This window comes from Ambystoma mexicanum, chromosome 10 (genome assembly GCF_040938575.1).
Source record: "Ambystoma mexicanum isolate Mex_15411 chromosome 10, UKY_AmexF1_1, whole genome shotgun sequence".
Taxonomy (NCBI): domain Eukaryota; kingdom Metazoa; phylum Chordata; class Amphibia; order Caudata; family Ambystomatidae; genus Ambystoma; species Ambystoma mexicanum.
In genome coordinates, this window is record NC_090932.1 from 426751646 (window position 1) to 426764796 (window position 13151).

The 13151-nt window shown below is 45.6% G+C and overlaps 1 protein-coding gene across 1 annotated transcript in view; it reads left to right on the forward strand.

Annotated features, from left to right (window-relative positions):
- LOC138491470 (phospholipid scramblase 2-like) overlaps window positions 1-13151 on the forward strand; it is a 393847-nt gene that overhangs the window by 349551 nt on the left and 31145 nt on the right. Inside the window, exon 8 of the mRNA XM_069617985.1 lies at window positions 80-241. Coding sequence (XP_069474086.1) covers window positions 80-241 — 162 coding nt within the window. The remainder of the gene's footprint in view (window positions 1-79; window positions 242-13151) is intronic.

The following is a 13151-nucleotide window of genomic DNA, read 5'->3' on the forward strand; positions in this document are numbered from 1 at the left end:
TCTTGCATTAGAAGCATTTATTTAATATTAACATTGTTTCTTTGATTGGTAATTATTCTGTCTTTGTTTCCCCTACCAGCTGGAAGTGCAGGCTCCTCCAGGAACAACAGTTGGCTATGTCGCTCAGAACTGGCGCCCTTGTTTGCCTAAATTCACTATTTTGAACGAGAAGAGGGAAGAGGTCCTGAAAATTAAAGGCCCATGCGTTAGCTGTAGCTGCTCCTTCGACTTTGATTTTCAGGTTTGTTACAGAAGTAGGACATAAGCAGGAAAACCACCATGATATAACAACTGACCATATCACATTTATTTCCTAGAGGGATGTGCTCATTGGTGCTCATGGGTGTACTGTAATTGCAAGTCATGTGGAGGCCTTGAAAACTGCCTTTAGTAGAAAAATCATTGTGTGGGATCCAGTCTGTAAAAGCGACCCACAGATTTCAGGCTAAATTGCTGGCCCCCTGATGAACAAAGCTGATTTGGCGGTAGGTCGTTGAAGTGTCTAGCCACTAGAATCCAGCATTCCTTGTCTCATGCCTCTAGAATAGGTGACAATCTCTTAAGATTCTGTAAGAAATTAAAAACCTGGCTCTTTTAAATTCAGAGAATCAGTGTCTAAACCAGCTTTGATTAAAAAAAAGTAGATGTTAACATTGGCCATATTACGGAAACTTTCCATTGGTGTAAGTGCAATTAGCAAAAATTGCCTTACTGCAAAAGAAACATTCTTTTAATGCATTTCTGCTCCATGTGATAGGATTAGGAGTGAGACAAACATTGCCCTGGTGCAAAAATGCATTGCAAGAATATGTTTTTTAATCTAGAGCAATTTTTACACTTGTGCAAAGTTTCGGCCAATTGTATTTTCGCCATTTATAATAGAACATGGCCATAACTAGAAAATGCAGTTAGTTCTTGCCTGCACTCAGAACTTTGTGCTTTTGAGTAATAATTATCCTATTCAAAGAGTTCAACCAACTGCATTCTGTATTTGGAGTCACTGGTAAAACGAACAATGTAAACTCCCGCCCCCTGCAAAATGATATTCCTACTGCCCACAGCTCTAGAGAAGCATGGACTCATTTAGGTATCCATGTTAGGCCCTTGGGGTGCCTGCACCCTCCACTGTAGTGACACCACTGCCTGTTACGCTTGGGGTGCTCCATCTTTTGCATCTGTAATATGCATCATTGTCACAATGTTGGTGAGTCATATGTACCAGGGGACCTCCATCAAAAGTAACTCCAAGGAAGAAAACATTATCCAAAAACGGGGCATACACCAAGTAAAAAGTACTGCAAATGTATTGGACCCAAACAGCTGGAAAGCACAGTTCAGACAGCTCTCGACGCCGCCCACTGCGGCTACACAATTTATACATAAAACTACAAAATGATCATACAACCTTTTAGTTACATTTGTAGGGCAGGTCACAGGAGCTGATTGGTGGAACTATGTCAGTCCCCTATAAAAATGTATATGTTATGTGAGCCTGATTGTGTCGACCATTTCTTGGATGAAAATCACCATAACACCCCTTGTGACATCACAAACCTTCCCACACCGCCCCTCAGTTACGCGATTGTGCTGATCAGTCAAAAACACTTGTTTGCCATTGGTTGCCAATGTCCAATGTACAAATGAATAAACTGCTGCATACTGATTGGACATAACATCTTGAGATGGAAATGGACAAACCCTTCACACAGTGGCTGACTAAGGATGTGCCACACGGATATCAGCGAGGACACTGTACAATGTTGCACCCTGGGTACACTGAAAACGTTCTCCCCCCATTGACTCCCTGTTGCACACCCCATAAACCCTACCCCATTGCTCTGGTCCCCCAGCTCGCTTCTCACATCTTGCTGCCAAGTGTAGCCTGAAAAAACTATACCACACCGTGGCTGGATGTGAATGAGCTGTATTTGATTTACATTTCTCTGCCAATTCTCCTTGTGCACCCCAGTGCCAAGTTCATTGCCCTCGAAAGTATCTCAGAGCGACTTAGCTGGGACTGCGTTCTCCGTAGGAAACTTCAGCCGTGCAACATTTCTGCACACTGTTTCTTTTGACCATTCAAAAAATTGCGGTGTGAAACACTTGTGTATGAGCGCGATATAGATAAAATATCATATCATATCATAAAGCACTTTGCGGCCACCACGGCCTGCAGCCTTTTATTATGAGCTGTATGTGAAAATGCTTTCCTAACATGGGCTACACAAAAATGGCTTACCATTGTTCATATTTTGCTCAAAAGAGCCCCTACCATAGTACCCCCTCAGGCCCCTTAAACCCCCACCTGCTGCCTGCGCTATACAACTACCCATTACTAGACCCAAATCACCCACCCTACATTGCGTTCCTCCGTGAGACTTCTCGTTCTGCGCCTGCTTTTGTGTCCCCGCATGCAAGCTGTGCCGCATTCAATGGATTGTCATTTCGTCAAACTGCCAGGGGTAGCGGAAGTGACATCACACGATCCTTGACCTCTGATGACATCACAGGAAGTGATGCCATTTGACCCCACCCCAAAGTGACATCACGGGAAGCGATAGAACACAACCTTTCACCCCTTAGACAAAACAGGAAGTGGCATCACATAACATTGTTTCTGAGAAGAGTACGAAAAATATGGTTACGATATCACTGTAAAAGTAACATACATTTCATACAAGAATGGCTCACCGTATGTATCACTAATATCAGTGTGTATAGGCCCATATTACCAAATCATTGTGAATGCAAGCAGATGTCCAAGGCCAAACGATAATCCTGTGTTATTATACAGCACTTACGCTTAAGCGCTTCATATAGAACAAATATACATACAATATCACCCAACCTGTGTTGGTACTCATTTATCAACCTCAGCAGGATGAAAGGCTGATTTGACCTTCCTTGGAGTCGAACCTGCAACCTGCAGATCACACACACATTGCAGCAGACAGTGCTCAACCCACTGAGCTATCTCACCGGCTATAGCTGTCAGAAACCCAGCCACTCCAGAAGCAAAGTGCACATGCTGCTGGCCACAGCCCATGAGCCTCAATGTGAAAAATAAAATAAATATAAATGAAAAAAAAGAATTCTTTTTGATTTTTTTTTTTTTAGGGGTGTTAGGCAGCAACCTGTGCAGTTCCCTTAGGGAACACTGCAAAAGATTTAAGACTACAGGTGTTGGCAGTAAACCCACTTGGTAGCAGTCTGTACCACCCAGATTTACCTGGTAGCTGTGGCTGAGCAGTCAGACTTCCCTCAAGAAGAGTTAGGCAGTATGCAAAGTATACACAATAGGCACTCAGGTACAATAATACAAGCAAACACTGACCAGAACTTTGGTATCAAAGTATATAATTATTTATTTAAAAACACACTGTTTGAAACACTCCAGCACTCTTATTGTAAAATATTCTAAACACAGTTACTATTGTAATATATACACCCCTTTTTCCTTATCAGATAAGTCACTGTAAAACACCACTTATTTTCATACAGAGGTGAGCGCTTAACTAGGTGGCACTCCAATAAGTTTGTGAGAAAGGGAGGGAAAAAGACAGAATATGGAAAGGTACACCACTCTAAGATTCAGGAACACTGTTAGCAAAGCAGAAGAGCAAAAGTCACTGGTGAGCCAAAGTCCAAAGGCTGGGCCCACTCTTAGAGGGAGCAGAGCACAAATGCGCCCAAGATCACACAGTTACACTAGGCTTAGAAAGTCTTGCAGAGGGTTCAAAAAGAGTTTAGAGAGGCTTAGGAAAGTTTAGCCAGGGTGTCACAGGCTAACCCAGGTGCGAAAGCCGGGGGCTAAATCAACTCCGTACAGTCGGTAGCAAGGGAAGCCAGGCGGGACACAGTACCTTAAGTGGGAAGGATCCTTCAGCGGTGGCAGTTGTTCCTGGTAGTGGGTGCAAGTTGCCTTGTCGTCCAGGGGAAGAGAAGATCTCGACCTGGAGGAAAGATGAAGGTCGTTGCACTACCAGGGAAATAACCAGCCGCAGAGTTTTCCGGTTAAAGGTGGTATCTTTGTTTTGCGGTCGTGGTAAAACGTGGTATCCCGGTTGCCGGGGTGCTTGGCACAGGCAAGGCGGCCACGAGGTACGTCGGGAAGGCGAAAAGACGGTGAAACTGGTTATCCCCACCAGTCAAAGGAAGAAGACTATCCGGCGGGAGATCTCCTCTGTCGTTGGGAAAAGTGGTGAGGCGGTCCAGCAGGGCTCCACCGGTGGTGGTGTCGTGGCAGGTCAACTCAGCTTCTCCGTCGTTGGATTCTTAGGTCCTGTGGCGACTTCTGAAGTTCCAGTCCCCAAAGCCCTGCTTTTATGCAGAAAACCCCCATTCACTCAGCCTAGCTGTCACTCAAACATGCTAAGTGGTGAGCCGGCCGGCTCACCACTTGGGCCAATCAGGATGGAGTGCGACTTGAGTTGCCTAGGCAACTCAGTCCAGGGTGCCTAAATTCCCCTCCACCCCTCCTAAGTACCCCAGACAGAGTGGCACCACTTTGGAGGGCTTCTGTGGAGAAGCCCGCCAAAAAGTGGAACAAAGGGCTTGACTTGGGTTGGAGTCACAGAAGAGAACACAAACGCCATTTTAGAATCAAGGTTTGGCAAAAAATACCAACCGGAGAATTAATATTGATTAAATAAACCAGCGGTATGTTCGAGGCTACCGTAAATAATTAAATAAAGATAGTAGCCTAAAACAATGGGAAATCCCATAGGAAAATATTTGCGGTTGAATATAAAAAGTAGTATCCACTGCCACCAGCCAAAACTCGATCAGGGGGGATGGAGACGTGCCCCCTCAACTAACAGACCCTGGGGCAATTGAATTGCCCCAGCCAGTACGTCCACAATATGATGGTTTGTACTGGTTCTGTTCAGAATTTAAGACTAGTAAAGTCAATGGTGACTTTACATGCCCTGGGAGACAGTAGTCAGCCCCAGGGTATGGAGTCTATACTGGGGGGTCACTATGACACCCCTGTGTCACTGCACTGAGGGTGCTGTGTAACACACATCACAAAAACATATGAAGCCCTATGGAGTGAAAGACCCCATAGCCCATTAAACACATCTAGATTCAAAGAAACACACTCATATCATGCCCAAGAGTGAGGGTAAAAGAGTCTCACTTTTGGCAGGAGAAAAAAATAAACCCCAAAAATCCAGCAGAGCTGCTGGGGGACTCACTAGGTTAGGAAATTCAGCCTAAACAGGGAATTCTCCCTAACACTCACCCCCCCAGACTAAGGGACAGGAGGATTTAATCCACTCCTGGATGAACCTCATACCTCTAGTCGATGACATACATCCTAGAGAGTCCATCAGCATTTTGATGGTGACACCCTGACCTGTGCTCAATGGTGAAATCAAACCCTTGCAGGCAGATTGACCATCTCAATAGTTTTGGATTTTCCCCCTTCATTTGCATTAACCATCTCAAGGGTTGGTGGTCAGTCTGAATGACAAAAGTAGAACCATACAAGTAAGGCCTAAACTTCTTCAGTGCCCACAAAATAGCAAAGCATTCTCTTTCTATTGTTGCCCACCTTGTCTCAGGATCCTTCAGCTTACGGCTGATGAAGCAAATGGGGTGCTCCCTACCCTTCTCATCCAGTTGGCTTAGAACTGCACCTATACCTACATTGGAAGCATCAGTTTGTACAATGAAAGTTTGGTGGTAGTCAGGAGCTCTCAATACTGGAGCTTGGCAAAGAGCTTTCTTCAGTTTTTCAAAGGTCTGATTGCACTCCTCATTCCATTTGACCTTTTTAGGGAATTTTGGAGAGGAGATTACATTCAGTGGAGAAGCTATGGTCCCATAGTTCTCATTGAAATTCCTGTAATACCCAGTGAGGCCTAGGAAGGCTCTCACTTGGGTTTGAGTAGTAGGTGTTGTCCAATTTTGAACAGCTTCAATCTTGCTGAGCAAAGGCCTTATTTCTCCACCTCCTACCTCATGCCCAAGGTAGACCACCTTACTTTGACCTATCTGGCATTTACTTGCCTTGATAGTCAAATTGGCCTGTTCAAGAGCCTGCAAAACATGTCCTAGGTGGTTCACATGATCTTCCCAGGAGTGGCTGAAGACTGCATTGTCATCCAAGTATGCCATGCAGAAGTCCTCCATCCCAGCTAGAACTTGGTTCACCATTCTTTGGAATGTAGCAGGTGCATTTTTTAATCCAAAAGGCATGACCTTAAACTGGTACAAGCCAACTGGGGTGGAAAATGCAGTTTTCTCCTTGGCATGGTCAGTCAAGGCTATTTGCCAATAGCCTGACGTAAGGTCAAATGTGCTGAGGTTCTTGGCTGCACCAAGTTTATCCACCAACTCATCTGTCCTTGGTAAAGGGTGGGCATCAGTCTTGGTGACTGCATTAAGAGCTCTATAGTCCACACAGAATCTCAAGTCTTTGGATCCTGCCTTTGGTACTAACACAACTGGGCTAGACCATGGACTAGTAGAGGGTTCTATTACCCCGAGATCAAGCATCTTATTGACCTCCCCCTTGATATGGGTTCTCACATTTTCTGACATTCGGTATCCTCTGCTTTTGACTGGCAGACAGTCACCAGTGAGTATCTCGTGCTGTCCCCAAGGGGTCAAGCCTGGTGAGAGTGTGAATAGGGAGGCAAACTGATTTAATATAGATTTGCACTCCTCTTGTTGCTCAGGTGTCAGATCTAAAGAGAGATTGACTCCTTCAATTTTTTCATCTAAAGGTACACCTCTGAGGAGATCAGGGAGAGACTCACTCTCTTCTTCCTCTAGTGCTGAAGCTAGAAGCAAGGCTCCTACTTCAGGTCTGGAGATGTACGCTTTCAGTTGGTTGGTGTGGAAGACTCTAGGAGCTTCCCTGGGTCTGCCCAGATCCACCAGATAGTTGACCTCTCCAAGTTTTCCCACAACTTTGAAGGGTCCCATCCATTTGTCTTGCAAGGCCCTCTGCCTTGTTGGGAGCATAACGAAAACTAGCTGGTCTTGAGTGAACTCAACCATGTTAGCCTTTTGATCATGCCAATGCTTGACCAAAGCTTGTCCAGCTTTCAGGTTATCACTAGCTTCTGCCATCATGTGTCATTCTCCTTCGGAGACCTATCACATAGTCAGTCACTCTGACTGGCTTGAGGGGAGGAGCGCCTTCCAACCCCTCCTTAATCAGGGCCAATGGACCTCTGACCGGATGGCCATAGAGAAGTTCAAAGGGAGAATAACCTACTCCCTCCTGAGGGACTTCTCTATAAGCAAAGAGAAGGCATGACAGTAGAAGGTCCCACTTTCTTTCCAGAGGTTCCTCTAAAGCACCTATCATGGTCTTCATGGTTTTGTTAAACCTCTCTACCAGCCCATTGGTTTGGGGGTGGTAGGCGGTTGAGAACTTGTAAGTAACTCCACAGGTTTTCCACATGGCTTTCATGTAGTGGGACATAAAGTTTGACCCCCCTTTGGATATTACTTCCTTAGGAAACCCAACCCTGGTAAAAATACCAAGGAGGGCCTTAGCCACAGCCGGAGCTGTAACAGTCCTCATAGGAATTGCCTCAGGGTATCTAGTAGCATGGTCTACTACAACAAGGATAAACCTGTTGCCTGAGGAGGTAGGGGGATCAAGGGGACCAACAATGTCAATCCCTACCCTCTCAAATGGGACTCCCACAACTGGGAGAGGCACTAAGGGTGCCACATTCTTGGCGCCAACCTTACCAGAAGTTTGGCAGGTATGGCAGCTCTTGCAAAACTTATCTACTTCTGCCCCCATTTTTGGCCAATAGAAGTAGAGTGAAAGCCTTTCCTTGGTCTGCTTGAAGCTCAAGTGACCAGCCAAAGGAATCTCGTGGGCTAAGTGCAAGAACTGTTGTCTGTTTTCTTGAGGTACTACAAGGCGTTTGTAGTCTCCAGGTTCAGACTCAGTTGGTTCACTGTAGAAGAGGCCATCTTCCCAGTGCAACCTATACTTCCCAGGCTCTTGCCCATCAGCCTGAGCAGCTGCCTGTTGGCGGAGACCCTCCAGAGTTGAACATTCTCTTTGTCCCTTACGGAAAGCTGCCCTGCTGGGCCCACCTTCTGCCAGTAAAGACTGCAGCTCAGGATGGTCCTCAGGGTCTAGATCTCCAATAAGTTCTTGGCCTCCCACTAGCTCTTCTTCAGAGTCTAGTTCAACCATACAGGGTTGTACCTCCCTCTCAGACTCAGCTGGAGGTGGAGTTACAGGTGTAACTGTTGGAAGCACTGGAGTGCTTGCTTCTGACTTTTTCCTAGGAGTCTTGGGTTGCCCCTTTGCTCCTGATCTGGTAGTTACTGCAGTGAGTTGCTCCAGTGGTAAAGGGGTGATCTCTGTCATCATCTCCTGAGATAACCCTCACAGGGTTTTCCCTCTTGCAGGTTTTGTGAGCTCCTGTAACCTTTTACTAGGTGGTCTGGGGGTATGTGACACAACTCCAAGAGCTTTCAGGTCATTACCCAACAGGACCCTACCTGGCACTTCACATTGTACACTGACGGGTATTTTTACAGCCATGTCATTACACTGGATGAGAACTGGTAACTGGGGACACATCTGCACAGGCCCTCCAGCTAACTTGGTGAGGCATTTGGGTGCCTTAGCAACATCCTCTGCCTTGAAAAATGATTCATCCACCACAGTTATGCTGGCCCCAGTGTCTCTAATGGCAGGAGTCTCCTGACCATTCATCTGGACACTGTCTTTATAATACCCTTTAGTATTATCTGGGATAGAACTATACACATCTAAGTTCTGTTGTTCCCACAACCCCAGAGAAATTAAAGAAACACTGGCTGAGACTCCAATGGGTTCATTAGCCAGCAGTAGAAAGTTTCCACTTGCCATTGGGACTTCCTCTTCTGGAGCGAAGGCTAAGGAGGCAAGTTGGATCCCTGAAGGTTTACCCTTGCATCTGGGATCTCCTTTCACATGGACAGTAGAGCCACAAACAAAGCATTTACCAAATGCCTTCTGGAATGGAGGCTTGTTCTGACCTCCCTCTGGTTTGGCACCAGAGGAGACACTATTCTGCTGTGGTTTCCCTGGTGGCTTACCCTTCTGGTTTTGATTGGGCCCTCTTTGGAATTTGTAGTATTAGAATTCTCTTTGGAGTCCTTTTTAGGCTGTTTCCCCTCATCCTTTTTCTGAGTTATCCCAGAATCCTTGTGAGTGGCCCTGTTGGCAACCCACAAGTCAGCAGCCTTAGCTAGTTTTCGGGAATCTAATTCCTTTGAATCAGCCAAGTGCTGTCTGAGCTCAGGAGAGCAGGCATCATAAATTGACTCCAACATAAAAAGATTCTTCATACCTTCATAAGTGTTCACTTTGTAACCCTTAATCCATCCCTCTAAGTTTTTCAACCCTTCACTCACCCAGGTAGCCCAAGGGGTACCATCATGCTTTTTGAGGGTTCTAAACCTCTTAAGATACTGGGAAGGGGTCTTCCCAAATCTAGCTATCAGAGCTAGTTTCACACATTCATACTCTTTCCTATCCTCCTCCCCCAACTCCATTACCACATCAGTTGCAACAGGGGGAAGCCTAGAGAACAACCAGGTGAGTAAGTCATTTCCTGTGATGTTCTGGAGCCCATGATTATATTCAAACAGACAACCAATCCAACACATCCAACTTAGGCTCATACATACCAACCGATTCTTTAGGCATCCGGGGTCTTTTAGGACTGGAACTTCTAGAGGAGCCAGTGAGAGAAGCATTTTCGACAGATAATTTCTTCATTTCTAGCTCATGCTTGAGCTCCATTTCCTTTAGCCTTAGTTCTTGATTCAGTTCCTGGTGTCTCTGTTCAGCCAGAGTATTCAGTCTCTTGAACTCTAGTTCAAGTTTCATTTTCTCTAATTCAAGATATTGAGGACTAAGTGTGGGACTTGGCAAAGGCCCAGTAGGTACAGCAGGTAGAGCAGACAGAGGCCTAGGGGGGACAGTCACAGCAGCCTCACCCTCCTCTTCTGACTCTTCCTCAAGATTATCAACATTTTGATCAATATCAATTTCTATACTGTTATCTACATTTTCTGTCATGGTAGGTTCCTCAGAACCATCATCCAGACTTTGGTTAGCTAACAACCTTTCTATTAATTCCATTTTCTTGCCTTTAGTCAGGAGGTTCTTATGCTTACATAGTACTCTTAAACAATCAGCAGTTTTTGTAGCAAGGGACTCTTGACTATAAGTTTCCATAGTTGACATGTTAGAAAGATTACTTTTTCAGTGCTAAGCTTTGTGGTTAGTTGTACTAAGGTATCCTCAAGCACTCTAAAGTGTATACTCAATACAAATCCCACCGCTGTACACCAGTGTCAGGCAGAAACCTGTGCAGTTCCCTTAGGGAACACTGCAAAAAATTTAAGACTACAGGTGTTGGCAGTAAACAAACTTGGTAGCAGTCTGTACCACCCAGATTTACCTGGTAGCTGTGGCTGAGCAGTCAGACTTCCCTCAAGAAGAGTTAGGCAGTATGCAAAGTATACACAATAGGAACTCAGATACAATAATACAAGCACACACTGACCAGAGCTTTGGTATCAAAGTATATAATTATTTATTTAAAAACACACTGTTTGAAACACTCCAGCACTCTTATTGTAAAATATTCTAAACACAGTTACTATTGTAATATATACACCCCTTTTTCCTTATCAGATAAGTCACTGTAAAACACCACTTATTTTCATACAGAGGTGAGCGTTTAACTAGGTGGCACTCCAATAAGTTTGAGAGAAAGGGAGGGAAAAAGACAGAATATGGAAAGGTACACCACTCTAAGATTCAGGAACACTGTTAGCAAGGCAGAAGAGCAAAAGTCACTGGTGAGCCAAAGTCCAAAGGCTGGGCCCACTCTTAGAGGGAGCAGAGCACAAATGCGCCCAAGATCACACAGTTACACTAGGCTTAGAAAGTCTTGCAGAGGGTTCAAAAAGAGTTTAGAGAGGCTTAGGAAAGTTTAGCCAGGGTGTCCGAGGCTAACCCAGGTTCGAAAGCCACGGGCTAAATCTACCCCGTACAGTCGGTAGCAAGGGAAGCCAGGCGGGACACGGTACCTTAAGTGGGAAGGATCCTCCAGCGGTGGCAGTTGTTCCTGGTAGTGGGTGCAAGTTGCATCATCGTCCAGGGGAAGGGTAGATCTCCACTTGGAGGAAAGATGAAGGTCGTTGCACTACCAGGGAAGAAACCAGCCGCGGAGTTTTCCGGTTAAAGGTGGTACCTTTGTTTCGCGGTCGTGGTAAAACGTGGTATCCCGGTTGCCGGGGTGCTTGGCACAGGCAAGGCGGCCACGAGGTACATCAGGAAGACGAAAAGACGGTGAAACTCGTTATCCCCACCAGTCAAAGGAAGAAGACTCTCCGGCGGGAGATCTCCTCTGTCGTTGGGAAAAGTTGTGAGACAGTCCAGCAGGGCTCCACCGGTGTGGTGTCGTGGCAGGTCGGCTCAGCTTCTCCCTCGTCGGATTCTTAGGTCCTGTGGCGACTTCTGAAGTTCCAGTCCCCAAAGCCCTGCTTTTATGCAGCAAACCCCATTCACTCAGCCTAGCTGTCACATAAACATGCTAAGTGGTGAGCTGGCCGGCTCACCACTTGGGCCAATCAGGATGGAGTGCGACTTGAGTTGCCTAGGCAACTCAGTCCAGGGTGCCTAAATTCCCCTCCACCCCTCCTAAGTACCCCAGACAGAGTGGAACCACTTTGGAGGGCTTCTGTGGAGAAGCCCGCCAAAAAGTGGAACAAAGGGCTCGACTTGGGTTGGAGTCAGAGAAGAAAACACAAACGCCATTTTAGAATCAAGTTTTGGCAAAAAATACCAACCGGAGAATTAATATTAATTAAATAAACCGGCGGTATGTTCAAGGCTACCGTAAATAATTCAATAAAGATAGTAGCCTAAAACAATGGTAAATCCCATAGGAAAATATTTGCGGTTGAATATAAAAAGTAGTATCCACTGCCACCAGCCAAAACTCGATCAGGGGGGACGGAGACGTGCCCCCTCGACTAACAGACCCTGGGGCAATTGAATTGCCCCAGCCAGTACGTCCAGAATATGATGGTTTGTACTGGTTCTGTTCAGAATTTAAGACTAGTAAAGTCAATGGTGACTTTACATGCCCTGGGAGACAGTAGTCAGCCCCAGGGTATGGAGTCTATACTGGGGGGTCACTATGACACCCCTGTGTCACTGCACTGAGGGTGCTGTGTAACACACATCACAAAAACATATGAAGCCCTATGGAGTAAAAGACCCCATAGCCCATTAAACATATCTAGATTAAAAGAAACACACTCAAATCATGCCCAAGAGTGACTCACTCTTGGCAGGAGAAAAAAATAAACTCCAAAAATCCAGCAAAGCTGCTGGGGGACTCACTAGGTTAGGAAATTCAGCCTAAACAGAGAATTCTCCCTAACAAGGGGTAGCAAGGGAGACCACAGAGGTAGCAAGGGAGACCTCAGGGCTCGCCACGTCACTCTCGACGTCACCACATTACTTGCACAACTGGTACGTGCGCCCCTTGTCAGCATTGAACCTGGACCTTTACAATAAGGAGATGGCTTTCAGGGCCTACTTCAAAAGGCATATCCATGTGGATGCTCAGTAGTTTCATCCAACAAAAGTCTAATGTTTAATCCTGCTTAAATCGTTTCTAAAGAGGGGAGTCTTTTGAAGGATATGTAATGGTGTGTGGTCCGTATGTCTCTCTTTGCACCTCATCATCATTTACCAACATAATGCTCAGGATATGTTTTACAGATTATTTTTCTTCAACGAACTGGCCTTTATGCACATTTAATTTCCATACCTTTCATCAATTTGTTTAAATGTGTTATAATCGTTTTTTTTCGCTCGGCTCCTCCTTTCATTAATGTTTAGACAGGAGTATCCCATGTACACAAGACCAAGTGATAGAATGTGTTTTCGAAGCCACTTAGGGTCAAAGGATCATGTCTCATTCATGTGGCGTACACACCTGTTAAGTTACAGATGTCTTTCATCTTAACCTGCTCACGCCCATTGAGGGAAACGAGACCAATCAGAGTACTGGTATGCTATCGTATGTTACTATGTTTTTTACTGTGCAGAATCACCATATCATTTCAAAGTGCTGATCCTTGTATGTGGC